Genomic DNA, 21,566 nt, shown 5'->3' with positions numbered 1-21,566 from the left:
CGTCGCTCCCGGTCATTCCCTGCCAAGCAGGCCTGGGCTGGGCCTAAACCCAATTGCCCAGACAGTGGGCCTGGACCACCGTCCCGGGCCCAAGGCAGGAAATGGGGATAACAATAGGTACATAGAATATTTCAATTTTATATTTTATATTCACCATTTTAAAAAAAAAATTATCTGAACTTCATTTTTTCTTCCAGAAAAATAAACATGGTAATTACAGAGTTAGATACTAATCATATACTACAATTATAAACAAATGCTAATATATATATAATCATGCTGAATTCATAAACATATAACATAATTATACAAAACAAATATTGAATATATACTAAATAAATACTAAAAGTATAGAGTATAAAAATTAAAATAAATAAATAATAGGGTTTTTTCGATAATAACCAAAAACTATAAAAAAAAAACAACGTTTTTTTTACTTTAGCACGACATTTATAACTTTTGTACGGAGCAAAAGCTTTATTTACACAAATACGACTTGTTCTCTCCTTCATAGGCGGCAAGACCACTCCTTCTTAGGTGACCCATGGTGCCGATTACAGCCAATATCGATTGCAAACAACACGACAGCTACAATCAATCTCGATCTAGTTTCACTTAGGCATTTATAACTTTTGTACGAAGCAAAAGATTTATTTACACAAATATGACTTGATATCTCCTTAATAGGTGGCAAGACCATTCCTTCTCAGGCGACCCACGGTGCATATTATAGCCAATTTCGATTACAAACAACAGACAGCTACAACCGATCTTGATCTGGTTTCATTTAGGCATTTATAACTTTTGTATGGAGCAAAATCTTTATTTACACAAATACGACTTAATCTCTCCTTCATAGGTTGCAAGACCATCCCTTCTCAAGCGACCCACGGTGTTGATTACAGATAATCTCGATTGCAAACAACATGACAGCTACAACTGATCTCGATCTGGTTTCACTTATATTTGTTTGTTGATGTGCAATCAATGTAAGCTCGCCACAAAAAGAAATGATGAATGAACATTGGTCTCTGATGTCATGTTGTTTTTGTGTTGTGGTCTCTGATGTCAGGTTTTTTTTGTGTTGCGATCTTTGATGTCGTGTTCTTTTTGTGTTGCAAGATCATCACAAATCAACAGTGGTCTTGGATGGTGGTGTTGCTGATAAAACCTGAAGAAGAAGAAGACGAAGAAGAATAAAATAAATAAATAAAATAGAAAGAAAGAAAGAGATAGAGAAAGAATTGTTGAGCACAAGAAAAGAAAAAAGAAAGAGAGTACTAAGCATCGAAAAAAAGAAAGATAAGAAGGAATAACGTAAAAAAAAAACACCACAAGATATCAAAAACTCATAAATGTCTGACAAGCTTTATGCAGCTCATTTTTATTAAAATAAACAAATATTAATAATATTTTTTAATTATACCTCCCATCTCCCTCTTTTTTTATTTTTTGAAATAAATTTTTTAATAATCTCTATTTATGTGCATCATGCACTTCCATTTCATCAAACATTATATTATTATTTTACAATCCTTTACAATTGTTTGCAAGTGCTCCTTGAGACTTACAGTTAGTTAATAAATTTTTAAATAATTTGTCATACAGTTTATGCCCTATTTTTGCTTTATTTTCGTCACTTATAAAAAACACTTACAATTCGTTCTATTCTATTCCTCTTAAGATGCTTTGGTGTTGTTTTTATATTTATAAAAAAAAACATAACTCATTTAAAAAAAAAAACAACTTAACATTGATAATAAAACTTGTCTACAATCAAATTGGCATTACCTAACTAAAAGATTAATATATATATATATATATATATATTCTTACATGATCCAGAATTTAAAAAATAAAATAAAAAAATGCATTTATATGATGCACATCATAGATAACACAAAATTAAAAAAAAAAAAAACACACACACACACACTCACAACAAAACAAAACTCAACAAATATCATAACAACAACTACACTACAACAACAGACAAACTACAAAACAACTCCAGCATTTGAAGGTCCACAGTCATTCCTGAAAGGAGACTTGAAAGCTACTCCAGGCTTGGCACTCCTCTTTTGAATATCAAGAATTACTTTAATCTCAAGTACTAATTGGACAACATCTAACTCATGAACACCAATACCCATCGCAACCTGACTGCAACATCAAAACAACTAATTAATAAAAATACCACAATCACTGTAAACATGACCACTTGATTCTTCGACAAAAGTACTCAATAAAGAACTATACAAAACCCTTGCAATCACTACAAAACAACATAGAAACAACTTATAACTAATCAAAAAAATTTAAAACGAACAAATCATAATAAAACTTGAAATATAAAAAAAAATTAATAAATACTTGCTTATCTTCTTGCTCAGAAAAATTCTAAAACAACATCGCAGCACAACCTAAACACTAAAAGAACCCAACACAAACCCTAAAATAATACTTAATAAAATAATAAAAAAATAATACCATAATAATTATAAAAACTAACACTAAACAACATATTCAAATCATTCAAGCATTACATCAATACATTGCATGCATAATAAAAAGTAGCACTAATATATATAAAAATAGAACAAACAAACCAAAAAAAAAAGGTAACATAAACATAAAAAACATCAAAACTATAAAATACACTAAAACTAAGGGAATAAAAAAAATAAATTAACAAAATATTTAAAAAAATGAAAAAAAAATGATAGCATCGTTGTTGGCATGCCGACGACGAGGTGATCAGAATTGAGGAAGACGAGCTTGGGCATGGATGTGATGTAGGCGATGGAGGAAGAAGAAGATAAGAAGAGAGAAAAGGTAACAGATGATGAAAGAAGAAGAAGAAGAAGTGATAAAGGAAGAAGAAGAAAGAGAAAGAGAAAGAGTGATGTGATAGTAAAGATAGTATAAATGTAATATTAAAAAATATAAAACTGTATAAAAGATAAATGTGAATAGTAAAAATGTAAAAAATATCGTGTTGCAGTAAAATTGCAAAGATAGTGTCATTTTTTGTACTTTATGTAAAATTCCCTAAATAATAAGCACGTGATCCTACCAAAAGTGTATTTTATTTATTACTTTAATAAAGAGAATAAGGTAATTTTATGATAATTATCACTCATATAATTCATCAAATCATACTTTTTTTTAATATTTTTATTAGTTTAATATTATATATTGGGAAATTCAATAATGTACCACGTAACACATTTAACATTAAATATATAGCATTAATATAAAATACAAATTTTGCGTCAGTCAATGGAGTTGACTAACATTATTCACTCAATCTGGGAAGCCATGTCACTGGTCAACTGACGCAGATTTAACTAAACGGCATCAACGATAACATTGATGCCATTTATTGGGATCATTCATATCAATGGGGAACTAATGCGAATGAGCTAAGTGAAAAAATGTTTCACTTAGCTCATTCGAGTCAAACCTCTACTGACACGAATAATATTTAGCATCAGTCTTCCATGTGGCATACACGCGAAAGACCCGATATAGCATAATACTAGTCATGAGCCATCATTTTGCCCTAACCATTTTTCAAAATTTTGGCATTTTTTCCTCCTTCCGCAACAACCCCAACAACCATTAACAACATTTAATTATAATTACTTCTATGGCCAATTCTTACATCACAAGACTAAATCCCTCAAGGTGGAGTCCATTTTTTATACACTCATCATTTGAAATTATAAGGTAAGCCTACTACAAGATGTTGTGGAAAACATTTTTTTTAAGAATTAAAGTTGTTATAATTGGTTAAATACAAAGGATAAGCGTCATCGTACAAGCTAGGTATAAAACACTTAGTGAATCTCACATAGTGTAGATGTGAAATTTGGGTTTCTATTGTAGGCACTTAAAAATTGTGTTTTTGGGTCCAAAGTGATACATGGAGGTATCTAAGGATCCACAAAAATTTTGGTAGCATTTGGAGCAATTTTAGGCCCGTTGGAGGGGTCGAAAGTTAGAGAGTGAGGTGATGTTTCGCCTCTTAGGAGGCATTGTATCGCCTATATGCAAAGGGCTCGAAAAGCCCTAGTAGGCGACGCATCGCTTGGCAGGCGATGCGTCACCTACAAGCAGTCGATGTGTCGACTGATGTGTCTGTACGGACACGTGTTTTAAGCTCCAAATTACAAGTTCTTTAGCTCTAATTCTATTGGTTAGACCTATTGACGGCACCTACACTATAAAAGGGTCCTCATAGAGTTTTTGAAGACTTGATCACCCTCTCAAATCTCTCTCTAACCTCTCTCTCTCTTGCTTTCAAGAATCTCTAGTTTTCTCCAAGAAACTCATGAAGAAAGGGCTTGACTTTGTGAGTTCAAGGCTTGTTCAATTCAAATTCCCATTTCCTCTTAGAAAAAGCCTTAAACATCTATGGTGGGCTACGATACAGAGAATTAGGACAGCGATACAAATCATGTATAAGCCTTTGGTTGTGTTTTCTGTTAGGATTAATGTCATAAAAACATGTAAAGACACTTTATTGAATTAAATAAAAAGAATAATTTTATTATATATGAATATTATAAATATTGTTTGAAATAATCATATGATAATATCAAGAGAATTCTTTATTTATTCATGAGAATATGATCTTATATTAGTATGAAAGAATTAAGATCATATATAATGAATAAAATTGTAATAACCAAGGTTATTATTTTCTCCTTAAATTTTGACTATATGTTTGTTTTTATAGTTTATAGTTTGGTTTGAGTGGTTGAAATTAAAAAGATTGTTTTAAGTTTTAATTATTTATTTTAAGGATATGATTTTATGATTTAAAAAATAATTATAATTTGGATAGTTATAATTATTTTAGTTAGTATTTATAAGATTTTAGCATATGATTTAAATTAGTGTATAGTTTTAAGCTTTTAATTAAATTATAATATAGTTTTAATGCACATATTATTTTGTGGTCTAAGGATTATACATGTGGCGTTAAATTAAGTCCCAATTATATAAAATATAGTGTATGGCTGAATTTTCCCTATGGTATTATTAGGTGGATTTTTCATGAATTAATTAAATTAAGTGTTAAAGCCAAATTGAAGACTCAGCTTAGTCATAGGCGTGTGGAGCATATTTCGGCTAGGATTTAGACTAAATTTTAAATTTACATGATAGGTGTCACACTAAGCTTGAACTAAGTAACTAAGTTGGTAATAGTTGAAGCTTTTTGAAAATATTTGAACTTAAGAAGGCATAGGTGTAGGAGTGAGCATGACTTTTGGAGAAGATAGTGGAGACTTTGACTACTTTGGTTACATGTGAGTGTGTGTGTCATGAGGGGAGTGTTTGTAGAAATTTGAATAGGTAATATAGGCTGGCCGAAACCACCATTAGAGGAGGAAGTTTTGAAATTAAAAAATTGTAGTTGGAAGATGGAGGATAAGATCAAAGAAAGGAGTTGAGATTTAAGCCTATAAATAGAGTCATTCCCATTTAACTTTTTCACACTCAAAAAGCTCTCAAGCTTCTCTTATTTTCAAAATCCTATAGTCCCCAAAAGCTCTCTTCTTTTTGCCCACAAACACCTTATAGCTGAAATCATATAGCCTTTATAAGTGCTTGGGAAATTTATTTTCTTCTATGTTCTTATTTAACCTAAAACACTAAAGCCAATATAAACCCTACATAGTCGAGACACTAAGCCATTTTAAACCACTTTATAGCCGAAATATTTCAAGTATTAAAGCTCTTGGTGTTGTGTTGGAGATAGGCATTATAGAAGGCTCGAGATTTCATCTTTTGGTTCTAGGGTGAAAGTATGACTTTATGAGGTTTAAATTTTTTCGAAGTATAATTATTATTATAAGTCTCTAATCTTAAATATTTTATGTCATATATATATGGTTTTGAGCGATTCTTTATAGCAAAAGCAATCTCTCTTTTTTCCTCTCATTTCCACACTCAAGGTAAGTAAAATTAGGTAGTTTAGTTTATGACTTAGTTTGTGATATATATGACCCTAACATTTCAGGTACAATAAGAAGATAAGTGTGGCTAGACCTAAAGTGTTCAAAAAGGTATGACGGACCTAAGTTGATGTCCAGTAGGCTCAGCTGCCAAAATTGTATGGCGCACTTATGTTCGGGGCTTAATTGCCACCCATGTATAAGCACTTATCTTTTGCTTATACCTGTCTTGTTATTATGACCTATTATGACCTAGGATTATGATCTATGTTATGACCTAGAATATATTATGATCTTGTATGATTAGTAAATTAGCATTGTTATGAACACTTGTATGAACTTATGGTATGTTTGTTATGACTATATGGTTATATGTTTGCTTGTTTGTATTTTCCTTACTGGGCTTAGAAATTCACTCTGTATGATGTTATTATGCAGACAAATGAAGATAGAAATGTCCGTGGCGAGTGGGACCTAAGAGCTTAGTGATGTATTCGTGGGGACCATATAGTCGAGGAATGATCAATTTCTATGACTTTATTTACAAGAATTTCCTTTTAGTGTTTCTTTTATTTATAGTGTTGCTCATTTTATTTTGTTAAAGGCTATTATTTTATTTTAGCAAAACATGGGATCCCTTTTGCTTATTATGATTTTCTTAAATAAAGGAACAATGTTTATGTTTATGATCCAACGCTGTATTCTTGATAATACAATGAGAAATTAGGGTGTTACAAGTGGTACTACAGCCACGAATATATTGATCCTGAATGTTCTCAAGAAAAACACACGACAGCTTCAAAGGACCAACTCGCTACCAAGTAAGTATTATCATTTTTTAATTATGTTTTTAATGCTTCTCTTGTGTTATTTTCATAATTTAACTCAATAGACTCAAGTGTTGTTAGAAAAGTTAAGGTAATAAGGAGAATGACCGACCTTGAGTATGAGAATGAGTTCGAAAAGGTGTTTCGTAGAATTAATCGAATTCACAAGGAGATAGAAAAGATTATCGATAGTCATACATCCCTTTTAAAATCACATGAGAAGTCCATAGTTCTCATGCACTCAGCCAAACAACCTCTAGCAGAACCAAGTTTAAAGATAGCATGGAACAAAGTTTTATTTGATCATGATGTACCTATTGAAGATAAATATGATATATTTATGGATAGGTTTGCAGGAAATTTTAGAATATTCGAAGATGATATATTACCAAATGGAGAAATAGGAGAAAATGTTCGTCAGTTACCAGATAACCTTAGGGAAGGATTTCTTAATCATGTTACTTTCACTTCAAGATTTATCTACATCCAAGAGGATTATTAGGACTTCACTCAGGACATGCTAGAAGAAGGATCCGATGTGGAAGATTAGATGAATATAAGAACACATCGCTAAGTTTTAATTTATGTTATTTTTAGAATTTTTTCGCTAGTTTGTAAATAATTTTCTATTTTAATAAAACATGTTATTTTCTTTTATTATGTTTTCATTATTTAGTAATTGTTAAGAATTTTGGATTCAATTTAAAGTGTAAACTTTAAATTCCTCTCTTATGGGTTCACCCATTTGTGAAGGCCCATTTGCGAAGGCTCATTTTCTTTGCATTATTAGATTGGACCTAATTAAAATGAATAACAATTAATAAAGCAAGGGTTCAAATTCCTGTCTTTTGGAGTCAAGCAGAAGTTAGGGGGCCTTAGTAGTGGATACGATATACTGAACCAAACCCTCCTCCATGCAAGATTCAATTGTTAAAGCCCATTTACCCGAGTTGGACCTCATTGTAATATGGTAGTTTTTAGTAGATAGATGGACCTAATAGGAAGTAGTACAATAGGCTAAGTTATAACCTCTACTTGTTTTGTTTGTCTTAGCTTTTACAATTTTCTCTTTTGGGGAAAAGGAAAAGAAATATGGACCAGAAACCAAGAATATATGAAAGACTTAATGGTCAAGAAAAAGGACATGGAAGAGGCCAAGGAAGGAGAAGAGGGCAAGGAAGAAGAGTAGCCACCACCCCTATATATGAAGAATTTCTAAACATGCTAGCAGCTTCGGGAGTGCTAGAAGCACTTAATGTAGCAGAAGAACCGGCAGCTACTGTCGCTCAAGAAAACTTGGAAAGAGAGAATGCATGTCTTAGGGCAGAGCTAAGGAGGAAAGAAGAAGAATTCCAAATAAACCAAGGACAACAACAAGTGGCACAACAAGTCATTCTTTTAGCACAATTATTACAGTTGGCAGAGCCTCGCTACGAGGCAGTATATGAATGCTTCAGAAAGCAGCAACCACCGAACTTTGATGGCAGATCAGACCCCATAGAAGCAGAAGAATGGCTTCGCTCAGTAAAATATATCTTAGAACATATGAGATTGGGGAACGAGTATTGAGTCTCGTGCACCTTGAGTTTACTTAAGAAAGACGCCCGCATCTGGTGGGATATAGTGAAGTAGACTCGAGATGTGAATGTTATGACATGGGACGAGTTTGTCCAAGTGTTCAACAAAAAGTGTTACAGTCCTGTGATTTTAACCATAAGGGTGGACAAACTTATCTCGCTTAATTAAGGGAATTCTACTGTGATGGAGTACGCCATAAAATTTGATCGACTGGCCAAGTTCGCAGCGGACACGGTACCCACAGAGATGCTAAGAATTCAAAGATTCATAAAAGGATTGAAGCCAATGGTAGCCTGATACATGAAGCTAGTTCGGGGAGTAACCACGTATGCAGAAACATTGGAAATAGCCTTGGAAACCGAATAGACAGAGGATAGAATCTGGAAAGAAGGTGCGTCCAGAAGGGGCGCTAAAAAGAATAACAACGAACAAAATGACCACAAGAGGAAACATGATGGTGGTCAAAACCAAAAGGCTGACAAGAAAGGAAAAAATATGTCGGAAGGCAACAGAAACAAAAGGCCTTATGCTGAATATTCCCAATGCCAAATCTGTAAGAGAACGCATTCAGGAGAATGCTGATATTAGACCAAGAGATGCTTCAATTGTGAAGAAGAGGGTCATCTCAAGAAGGACTTCCCAAAATTGAGAAACCAAAAGAAGGATGAGAAACTAGTATCAGCCAGAGTTTTCGCTCTTACAAGAGGTGAGACGGAAACTAGCAATACAGTAGTATTAGGTTACATCACTATCTACGGAAAACCATGTAATGTTTTATTCGATTAAGGAGCTACGCACTCTTTTGGCTCTATGAATATGATTGATAGCTTAGATAAACCATGTGAAATTTTTAGAGATAAGTTTGTCATAGAATTCCCTCGGGGAAAAGAATGCTATCTAGTAGGGGGTGCGTAGTGTTGTAGTTCGAATCAAAGGAAGAAGATTACCAATAGATTTGATCGAGTTAGACCTTAAGGATTATGATGTAATATTAGGCATGGACTGGTTAGCCAAACATGGGCCAACGATAGACTGTGAGGGTAATACAGTCAACTTTCAATCAGAAGGTGGAGAACAATTCGCCTGCAAAGGAGAAGTTTCTCAAACTCGCATACCAATAGTCTCAGCTCTCAAAGCTCAACTATTAATTAGTAGCTGTTGCTATACATTTCTAGCTTACGTGGTGGAAAAGTCACGAGAGACGCAGCTCGAACCAAAAGACATACATATTGTATGCGAATTTCCCGAGGTGTTTCCAGAAGATCTACCAGGATTACCTCTGAGTGGGGAAATCAAGTTCGAAATAGAGTTGGCACCAGAGATGACACCAATATAAAAAGCTCCATGTATAATGGCACCAACCAAGTCAGAGGAGTTAAAGATGCAACTGCAGGAGCTATTAGACAAGGGTTTCATCCGACCAAGCTATTTGCCTTGGGGTGCACCAGTGCTTGTTGTCAAAAAGAAGGACAGAAGCATGAGGATGTGCATCGACTATCGAGAACTAAATAAAGTGATGATCAAGAAAAAATATCATTTGCCACGAATAGGCGATCATTTTGATTAACTACAAGGATAGATCTGCGATCAGGGTATCACCAGCTAAGAGTACGAGAATAAGATATGCCAAAGACAACTTTTAGACAAGATATGGACACTATGAGTTTCTGGTAATGTGTGTTGGCTTAACGAACACACCAGCCACATTCATGGATCTTATGAACCAATTATTTAAAGTCTACTTGGATAAGTTTGTTGTGGTGTTCATAGACGACATATTGATCTACTCAAATACGAAAGCCGAGCATGAAGAGCACCTGCGAATGATGTTGGAACGACTCAAAAATCACCAACTATACGCTAAGTTTAAGAAATGGGAATTCTAGCTAGAGAAGATGACATTTCTAGGACACATTATGTCTAAAAATGGCATAAAAGTAGATTTAGCCAAGATAGAAGTAGTAAAGGACTAGCCCAAACAAGGAGTGCCACCAAGGTGAGAAGTTTTCTAGGCTTGGCAGGATACTATAGATGATTTATTGAAGGGTTCTCCAAAATAGCTACACCCTTAACAAATTTAACAAGGAACCAGCAGAAGTTCACATGGACGGAGAAGTGTGAAGAAAGCTTTCAAACATTAAAGGAGAAGCTCATATTAGCCCCAATTCTATGTGTCCCAAATGATAAGGGCAAGTTTTTAGTATACTACGATGCGTCGAAGCAGGGACTTGGATGCGTTTTGATGCAAGAAAGAAAGGTGGTCACATATGCCTCGAGACAGCTAAAGAAGTACGAGCAGCGGTACCCAACCCATGACCTGGAATTAGCAGTGGTGGTTTTTCGCTCTAAAGATTTGGAGGCACTATCTATACAGAGAAAAAGTTCAAAATCTATACTGACCACAAAAGTTTAAAGTACTTCTTTACGCAAAAGGAACTCAATATGAGGCAACGAAGGTGGCTGGAGCTAGTAAATGACTATGATTGATCTTGTATCATTCAGGAAAGGCTAATGTCGTGGTAGACGCACTTAGTAGACGAAGTTACGGAAGAATATCAACACTTAAGAGGATAGAACAACACATACAAGATGATTTTAAGAAGTCCGAAATTGAGTTAATAACTGGACAACTAGCTGACCTCACGATCAAGTCAACACTAATGGAGGAAATTAAAGGGAAACAACAAGAGGATGAGTTTCTTCTTAAGAAGAGGGCATCACTACAAAGCTCAAAGAATGTTAATTTTTCCTTGACAAAGGAAGGCATGCTACGATATAGGAACCGAGTGTGTGTGCCAGAAAAAGGTGCATTAAGAGATAGTATTATGAAAGAAGCGTACACAACTCCATATTCACTACACCCGGGATCAGCCAAGATGTACAACGATGTCAAGACAATGTACTGGTGGCCGGGGATGAAGAAAGACATAGTAGAATTTGTAGCAAAATGCCTTACATGTCAACAAGTTAAGGATGAACATCAGAGACCCGCTGGAGCACTGCAACCGTTAGAGATTCCTGAATGGAAATGGGAAGATATAGTGATGGACTTCGTGATAGGGTTACCAAGAACCACCAAGCAACATGACTCTGTGTGGGTGATTATAGATAGACTTACAAAATCTGCTCACTTCTTGCCAGTAAGAACATTTTACAATGTAGAACAATACGCGGAGCTTTATGTGGGAGAGATAGTAAGACTACATGGAGTTCCAACGACGATAGTCTTTGATAGAGGATCGATTTTTACCTCAAAGTTATGGGAAAGTCTACAACATTAAATGGGCACTAAGTTAAAGCTAAGTATAACATTTCACCATCAAACCGATGGTTAGTCAAAATGTACCATACAAATATTAGAAATATGCTGAGGGCGTGTGCTTTAGACTTCTCAAGATCATGAAGTAAGTATCTTCCATTAATAGAATTATCTTACAACAACAGTTATCAGGCAATGATAGGCATGACACCTTATGAGATGCTATATGGACGGAAATGTCGATCACCACTTCATTGGGACGAGGTTGGTGAAAGACAATATTTAGGACCCAAGGCCGTAAGAGAAGCAACATAAGCAGTAGAAAAGATAAGACAAAGAATGATTGCCGCTCAAAGTCGCCAGAAGAGCTATGCAGACACTAAGAGGCGAAACGTTGAGTTTTCAGTAGGTGATCAAGTCTTTTTCAAAGTATCTCTGATGAAGGGGATTATGTGTTTTGGATAGAAAGAAAAGTTAAGCCCAAGGTTTATAGGTCCTTTTGAGATATTGAACAAAGCAGGGCAAGTAGCATATCAGTTGGCTTTACCGCTATCATTATCTGAAATGCATAATGTTTTCTGTTTATTTATGTTGAGAAGGTATGTATCAGATCCATCCCATCTGCTCGATTACAAGGCTCTAGAGTTGAAACAAGATTTTAGTTATGAAGAAAGACCAGTACACGTTCTAGAGCAGGGAACTAAGGAGTTAAGGTCCAAAAGTATCCCTATAGTTAAAATCTCATGGAGCATAGCACTGAAAGAGAGGCAACATGGCAATTGAAGGAAGATATGAGGTAACAGTATCCTGAGGTATTTGGTAAGTAAAATTTTGAGGATAAAATTTATTTAAGGATGGAAGATTGTAATAACCAAGGATATTATTTTCTCCTTAAATTTTGACTATATGTTAGTTTTTATAGTTTATAGTTTAGTTTGAGTAGTGGAAATTAAAAAGCTTGCTTTAAGTTTGAACTATTTATTTTAAGGATATGATTTTATGATTTAGAAAATAATTATAATTTGGATAGTTATAATTATTTTAGTTAGTATTTATAAGATTTTAGCATATGATTTAAATTAGTGTATATTTATAAGCTTTTAATTAAATTAGAATATAGTTTTAATGCACATATTATTTGATGGTCTAAGGATTATACATGTGGAGCTAAATTAAGTCCCAATTATTTAAAATATAGTGTATGACCAAATTTTCCCTATGGTATTATTAGGTGGATTTTTCATGAATTAATTAAATTAAGTGTTAAAGCTAAATTGAAGACCTAGCTTAGGCATAGGTGTGTGGAGCATATTTAGGCTAGGATTTAGACTAAATTTTAAATTTACATGATAGGTTTCACACTACGCTTGAACTAAATAACTAAGTTTGTAATAGTTGAACATTTTTGAAAAGATTTGAACTTAAGAAGGCATAGGTGTAGGAGTGAGCATGACTTTTGGAGAAGAAAGTGGACACTTTGACTACTTTGGTTACATGTGAGTGTGTGTGTCATCAAGGGAGTGTTTGAAACACTTTGAATAGGTAATATAGGCTGGTCGAAACCACCATTAGAGGAGGAAGTTTTGAAATTAAAAAAATTGTAGTTGGAAGATGGAGGAGAAGATCAAGGACAGGAGTTGGGATTTAAGCCTATAAATAGAGTCATTCCTATTTAACTTTTTCACACTCAAAAAGCTCTCAAGCTTCTCTCATTTTCGAAATCCTATAGTCCCCAAAAGCTCTCTTCCTTTTGCCCACAAACATCTTATAGCTGAAATCATATAACCTTTATAAGTGCTCGGGAAATATATTTTCTTCTATTTCTTATTTAACCTAAAACACTTAAGCCAATATAAACCCTACATATCCAAGACACTAAGCCCTTTTAAACCACTTTATAGCTGAAATATTCCAAGTATTAAAGCTCTCGGTGTTGTGTTGGAGATAGGCATTATAGAAGGCTTGAGATTTCATCTTTTGGTTCTAGGGTGAAAGTATGACTTTATGAGGTTTAGAAATTTTGGAAGTATAGTTATTATTATAAGTCTTTAATCTTAAATACTTTATGTCATATATATATGGTTTTGGGCTATTCTCTATAGCAAAAGAAATCTCTCTTTTTCCTCTCATTTCCACACTCTAGGTAAGTAAAATTAGGTAGTTTAGTTTATGATTTAGTTTGTGATATGTATGACCCTAACATTTTAGGTACAATAAGAAGATAAGTGTGGTTTCACCTAAGGTGTTAAAAAATGTATGACATACCTAAGTTGATGTCCGATAGGCTCGGTTGCAAAAATTGTATGACGAACTTATGTTTGGGGCTTAATTGCTACCCCTATATAAACACTTATCTTTTTCTTATACTTGTCTCGTTATTATGACCCATGTTTATGACCTATTATGACCTAGGATTATGACCTATGTTATGACCTGGAATATATTATGATCTTGTATGATTAGTAAATTAGCGTTGTTATGAACACTTTTATGACTCTATGGTTATATGTTTGCATGTTTATATTTTCCTTAATGGGATTAGAAGCCAACTCCTTATGATGTTGTTGTGCCAATTGAGGATAGAAAGGCATGTGGCGAGTGGGATCCAAGAGCTTAGTGATGTATTCGTGGGGACCATAATGTCGAGGAATGATATATGGGCCCATGACTTTATTTACAAAGCATTTCCTTTTAAGTTTTTCTTTTATTTATATTGTTGCTCATTTTATTTTGTTAAAGACTATTATTTTTCTTTTGCAAAACATGGGATCCCTTTTGCTTATTATGATTTTCTTAAATAAAGGAGCAATGTTTATATTTATGATCCAACGTTGTATTCTCGATATTACTATGAGAAATTAGGGAGTTAAAAAAATTGTCTGTAACATATTAAAATAAGGAATCTTTAATGAATGTTTACTTGTGCTGTTTACTAAGCATACGGGATGCAAGTGATCTATATTCGGATCACTGATGTGGATAGACATCTTAGTAAATGTGTTGTATATAATAGAGATTATATATGACATGGCCGATAAGAATTAATTGTCTTTATAAACTTACTGTTTGACCTAAAGATTTTATTCTTATCATAACAGATGATCATTTGTAGATCAGTCTAAATCCTGAGTATTCATGAACTCCTGTTTGTGTTTATTAGATATTTTGTTTCACTCGTTAAGGTTTCTTAGTATAATGAGGCTAATGCCTTTTGTTTTGGAGATTTAATATCATGAATGGCTGGGAACATGAATTACAATAATGGAATCCATACTTTCATAACTGATCGAATATTGGTTCCCTTAAGGGATAATTCTAGAATTGAATAGTTATTGAGCTTAAATCTATAAGTTGATTATAGATTAATTATTCGCTAGTGAATTAATGATACTTAAGGATCAAGAGGTAATTAGAAGGGTAAAACGGTAATCATGACCAACTCTAATTAATGAACCAATAAATGGATGACAAAACTACATTTATTGATTATATCAATGGACTGCAAGAGAAAACTCTGTAAATATAATTCTATTAATGCTTATAGTGCAATTCCATATTTATAGTGGAGTAATAATAGAATTAATAGATAAGATTATCGAATTAAAGAGTTTAATTAATATTCTAGTTTATTGGAGCTTCGTATTATAGGTCCATAGTCTCTAGACCACCTCTATCCTACATTGTCAAGGGTATGGATGTTGAAAGAATGATTTGTAGAGAGAAGGACTTAATTGCAAATGAAATAATTTTTCAGGGCAATGAACTAATTATGTGATAGTTATGGGAAATTAATTAAATAATTATTCAATTATATAGTTTTTATTTTGAACAACTATATGTTAAAATAAATATTAATCTTGTTTGGATTAATATATAAACAGAGATTAGTAATTATCTTATTTAGAATAAGATATTTATTTAAAACTGATATTTTAAGATAAAGTTCATTTTGAATTAACTAATATTTATTTTGGGATAAATATATTGTCTTAAATATTAATTAAATAAACAAATGAGAAAATTAGGGATAACCCTAATGGTGTGGTCAACACACTCACTGTATAGTGAGTGTGGCATTTCCTATCCCTGGGATTCAAATTTTGAATTTCAAATAATTTGTTTTATTTAATTATTCTTTTTTAAATATTATTTATATTAAATAATTAAACAAGGTTATAATTGATCAGTTTTATTTTAATAAAATAAAGATTAATTAAATAAGTTAATTATCGTTATAAACCTAAATAGAAGCGATACTTTAAAAGAAGGTCGTTGTTTTTCATAAACTGTCAAATTATCTCTTTGAATAGATGCAATAGTTTTCCTAAACGTGAAAACTATTCAATTCCTCTTCTCTCTATCAAATCTCTCTAAATCTAATGTGTTGAGTACATCTGGAGAGTCATAAATCAACCTTTTGAATCTTACGTGCCCACATACATCCTTGTGTGTTTGAGGATTGGTCTGGAAGATCAAGGTGTGAGCTTTCAGAACTTGGATAGGAAGATCATAGATTTCATACAAAAAAATTCTAGGACACTTGATAGGCTTTGAAGTTTATGACTCAAGACTATGTAAGAATGGATTGGTTTGATGAGACTAACTTTGTTCGTTGGCAAGACAAGATTAGATTCTTCCTATCCTTTTCCAAAGTTTTCTATGCCTTGGATAAAGACCTAAAAGCCTTGGAACCCTCCAAGGAAGATGACACCCAAGAAGTCATCAAAGAAAGGAAGAAGAGCGCAGATGAATTGATTTGTAGGGGTCACATTCTCAATGCGCTATCAGACTGTTTATATGATCTCTACACCAACACCAAGATCGCTAAGGTGAAGAAGTACAGAGCGGAAGAAGAAGAAACAAATAAATTTATTATTACTCAATATTTGGAATTTAAGTTCTATGATATGAAACTCATTCTCCTCCGAATACATGAATTGCAAATTATTGTGAATAAATTTTCTACACTCAATATTGTATTGTCGGAACAATTCCTTGTGGGTGCCATAATAGCCAAGTTACTTACATCTTAGAAAGGCTATAGGAAGAAGATCTTCCATAAGGAGATTTCTTTGGAGGAAATCCTCAAACACTTGAGGAATGAGGAGGAATCTGGGATTCCAGAGATAAGAACGAGGAGGAGTCTAATTGAGAGACTTCAAAGGCCAATGTGATGGCTAATCCTCCTAACAAGGGCAAATGAATTGGGAAGAACAAGGGCAAGGGTCAAAAACCCTTAGGGCCCATGAAGAATGAGGGACAAATCAAAATTTCCAAGGGACCTTGCTTCATGTGTGTCAAGAATGACCACTTTGCTAGAGATTGTAGGTTCAAAGGGAACCATAACAATGGAGCAAGAGTCAACTCAACTGAAGAAGAACTAGTGGAAACACTAAGCGAAGTAAGTGCCATCCATGGAAAGGTGAATGTGTGGTGGTATGATACTTATGTCACCATTCATGTTACCTATGATTGATCTCTTTTCAAGACCTTTGAATCTTCAAAGGAAGGGCTTGAGATACAAATAGGCAATGAGAAATGGTCCAAGGTTAAAGGCAAGGGGACTATTAATTTGTTCTTTGCATCCGGCAAGAAGGTTCAACTTACCAATATTTTGTATGTAATAGAAATGAGTAGAAACCTTGTGAGTAGTAATTTTCTTGGAAAACCGGGAATCAAGGTTGTGATAGATTTCGACAAGCATACTTTATCCAAATGAAATGTATTTGTGGGAAAGGGATATGCTTGTGATGACATGTTCAAACTTTGTACTTCCATTGACAACTCAAACAATAAAGTTTCATCTTCTTCTTGTTATATGCTTGACTCAAATTCTATTAATTTGTGGCATGTTAGACTTGCACATATAGGATTTAGCACAATTAAAAGAGAAATTAAATGTGGATTTATTGATTATGATAATATCGAGCATGGAAAATTTGAAATATGTATTAAATATAAGATGGTAAAGAAACATTTTCCAAGTATTGAAAGAAACTCTAAGTTGTTATATTTAATACATAGTGACTTGTAGTGACCTAGTATTTTTTTTATGTTATTTTATTGTTGCAATTAAATTTTTAGTTAATTGTGTGACATTTCATGAATTTATTTTTCTTTTAAATTATTTGAGTTAGTGAAATAGGTTGATATGTTTTGTTTGCTTTTTTGGTGTTTTCATGTCGTGTGTGTGTGCATGGTAACTAAGAATGCATGCATGAATGTAGTCTCCTTTGACACCAAGAACAAGTTGCTAGTGAGTTTCCAAAGTTAGATGATATGGCTTCATGAGAGAATGTTGTTTCCTTCTTTTTTTTTTGAATTGCCATAACTTTGGACCCAACCTTAGTAAAATAACCATAACTTAAGTTATATGAGTCATATTTAGACAAACTTAATACCGTTAGAAAGCTTATTTGATAGTCTACAACTTTGTAGAAGGAAAGAACCCTAGTTCAAAAGATATCATGGTCAAAATTGAGTCCCAAAGTAACAGGATCTTAGAAAGAGAGAAGTTAGTGTGTTGTCAATAGGATTTGATTGACTGAATACAATTATTATTTGATTTTTATTTTATGATTTATTGTTTATAGGATATAAAGAATTAATGCGAATTAGGTTACCTTTTTCTTTATATTGAAAAGCCTAGTACTATAAATAGAACCATAGAACCCTAAAGAGCAGTTTGCTCATCATTTCTTCATGCCAAGCCTCCCACGTAAAGAGAGAGTGATTTCAAAAGAAAGGAGGAAGGTCTAAGGCTCAAGGGATAGTAAGTACAGATCTAGTCTTGATTTTTATGTTTTCTTTTCTTCTTATATGTTCTAAATGGTTGAAACAAATGGGCATGAAAAGATGTTATTTCAAAGGTTGATCAAGAGTGGGAAATATATTAGGGTTTTGTCCACCATTGTTTTCAAGAGGTAAGGATGAGTATTGGTGTTCTTGATTTTCTATTCATCTTCTTCTTTATTCTTTAGATTTTTTTCATAGGATTTGTTTTTGTTTTTTCATGACCTATGTGCTTCAAAGTTTAGACTATGTTATGGATAAATCTAAAGGTGTTGATTTGATGCCATGTCTTTGAATTTTGGTCCTTGTAAGTTTCGGCTATGGTTGTGTTCTTTTCCATTCTTTGAGTAATAATTCATGATGTGATATTGTTGTGGTTATGAAGTATGATAGGTGTATTGCAAAGTAATGATCAGAAACACAAATGAAAAAAATGATTACAACAATCTTTATTACAACAATCTATCAAGAAACAACTATAAACTGGATTAAAAAAATTAAGTACACACCAGTAGATCAGATCTTGAATGAAATAACTTTATTGATCTGAGTTTTATTTCAATACAAACTCATAAAACTCACAAAATCTCTCTACTTTACAAGTAACAACTTGTGCTGAAGTTGAGACAAAAAGATAGATTAAGCTTTACATGAGGAGTCTATTTATAAACTAAGTAACAAAACAAAATTAACTCTTCAAGGAAACAGTTATAATTGCTAACTAACTAAAATACTAAAGCCTAGGACTAATAGAGTTATCTGAACAAATAGTAGCCAACAAATCTCCACCTTGGTTTAGTAACACTGACTTACTTTAGTTGAATCAAATCCCAAAAGTAGAAAAACTTGCTACTTGGAAGAACTTTTGTGATCATATCCAAGGGGTTATGCTCTATAGGGAATTTCTTCACTAGTACAACTCCTTCAACAATGACCTTTCTGATGAAATATAGCTTAATGTCTACATGCTTGGTTCTTTCATGGTAAACTTGGTTTTTAGACAGGTGGATTGCACTCTTATTATCACAATGGACTATGATAATATGGTCTTGAAGCTTTAATTCTCGAGCTATTCCCCTTAGCCACAAAGCTTCTTTAAATGCCTCAGTGAGAGCAATATATTCTACCTCAGTAGTTGATAGGGCAACCACCTTTTGTAGACTAGCTTTCCAGCAATTGCAGTCTCAACTGCAGTGAACACATAGGCTGTTAAAGATTTTCTAGTGTCTAGACAACCAACAAAATCATAGTCCACGAACCCTTCAATAACAACTAACTTGTCATGTTTACCATCAGCTCCACCAATCACGAGACCCTTTCCAAGTGAACCTTTAATGTACCTAAGAATCCCCTTCAATGCCTGCCAATGAGATTTTTCAGGATTTGACATGAACCTACTAACCATGCTTACTGAATAAGCAATGTCAGGTTGAGTACAAACCATTGCATACATCAATGAACCTACTGCATATGCATAAGGAACACCTGCCATAAATTCCTTATAGTCTTCTTTCTCAAGAGCATGATCACAACTCAGTTTAAACTATTGGGAAATAGGTCTTGAAACTGGCTTGATATCTGTCATGTCAAATTTGACCAACACTTTCCTAAGGTACACCTCTTGAGATAGAAACAATAGTTTATTACTTATGTCTCTCTTGATTTCTATACTCAGAATTCGACTAGCTCCACCAAAATATTTTATGTGAAATTCCTTTTTCAACTCAGATTTTACTCTATCAATATCATCTGTGTTGCTTGTAATTAGAATATCATCTACATACAAGAGCAAGAAAACAAAATAATGATATGAGATGAATTTGAAATATACATAGTTATCAAACTTACTCCTTTGAAATGATCCAAGTCATAAACTCTCTTATTCCACTGCCTAGGAGATTGCTTTAGACCATACAAAGACTTGTTCAATTTACAAAAAATATCTTCCTTTCCCTTCACTTTTTACCCCTCGGGTTGTCTCATGAAAATTGTCTCCTCAAGCTCTCCATACAAGAAGGAAGATTCTTAGCAATGATGGCCAACATAATTCGAATGGATCTATGCTTTACTACTGGAAATAAAACCTCATTAAAATCAATACCCTTCCTTTGAGTGAAGCCTTGAGCAACTAGCCAAGATTTAAATCTTCTCTTTTTAACCTCAGGAATGCCTTCTTTCCTTTTGAAGATCCATTTGCAGCTGACAAGTTATTGTTATATTATTTTATAATATAATGTAATATTATATTATATTATAATATAATATTTTAGATTAAATAAATGTGACAAAGAGTGTCACATATTGTAACATATAATAAAGAGTTACAATATTTAGGTATGTGAGATATATCCAAATAATGTAACATATTTGGTGTTATAAATTTGTAACTTCCAAATATTACCCTTTATTGTGTAAATTTGTTGTTACACAATATTGAGATGAATTTCATAAAGTCGTATGTGATATGGCGGCTAGAGATATGATTTTAACCCCAATAATGTGTTTTTGGAGTTACAAAATCATTTGGGAGGGTTTGGAACTGTTTGGAAAAATAGCACATTTTTTGTGCTGAAATTGGTTGGTGGCCGCGGCCACAAGCCAAAAACTGACCATTTTTTCAGTTTTTTCAATCTTTGTTGAACGGCTCAAAAAACCCAAATAACTCCCAAATCTCCATTTTAATTCCATATTAATCCAATTCAACATTGGTAACAGCCATGGGGGTTGATGGAATTTGAAATTCAAAGGGTGTTTCTAAACTCTATAAATAGGAGCCTATAGCTCACTTGTAAGACACATGATTTTCTATCCATTAGAGCACTTGGCTAGAAACACCTTGAGGCTTGATAATTCTAGAAAGCATTTCCTATAATTTGTGAGAGATCCCTTAGTGCTTGAGTTAGGGGGAAATAAGCTTTTGGACAAAGGTTTCAAACCTTGTTCAAGTTGGTGATCCCCAATACTCTCCACTTTGGTAATGTGAGTGAGAGTTGTTCCTATTTAATTTGTTTGTTCTTTCTTTCTACTCTATTTCTCTTCATCTTCATATTCTTCTCTTTTTTCTATTTGTATTTCTTGTTTTGAGTTGGAATCTTCATTTCTTTCAAACACTTTTACTTTACTTGTAATAATTTGCTTTGAGTT

General features: G+C 33.3%; 1 protein-coding gene across 1 annotated transcript; it reads right to left on the bottom strand.

Moving 5' to 3' along the window:
• Window positions 1–1,997: 1,997 nt before the first annotated feature.
• LOC133814766 (secreted RxLR effector protein 161-like) lies at window positions 1,998–19,914 on the bottom strand. Its single transcript, XM_062247686.1, has 2 exons — window positions 19,574–19,914; window positions 1,998–2,163 (listed from the first exon to the last, which is right to left on the bottom strand). The coding sequence occupies exons 1-2, from the start codon at window positions 19,912–19,914 to the stop codon at window positions 1,998–2,000; spliced, it is 507 nt and encodes a 168-aa protein (XP_062103670.1).
• Window positions 19,915–21,566: the final 1,652 nt, after the last annotated feature.

This window comes from Humulus lupulus, chromosome 2 (assembly GCF_963169125.1).
Source record: "Humulus lupulus chromosome 2, drHumLupu1.1, whole genome shotgun sequence".
Classification (NCBI taxonomy): domain Eukaryota; kingdom Viridiplantae; phylum Streptophyta; class Magnoliopsida; order Rosales; family Cannabaceae; genus Humulus; species Humulus lupulus.
The sequence above is the reverse complement of the archived record's forward strand: the minus strand, read 5'-3'. Positions and strand labels throughout refer to the sequence as shown.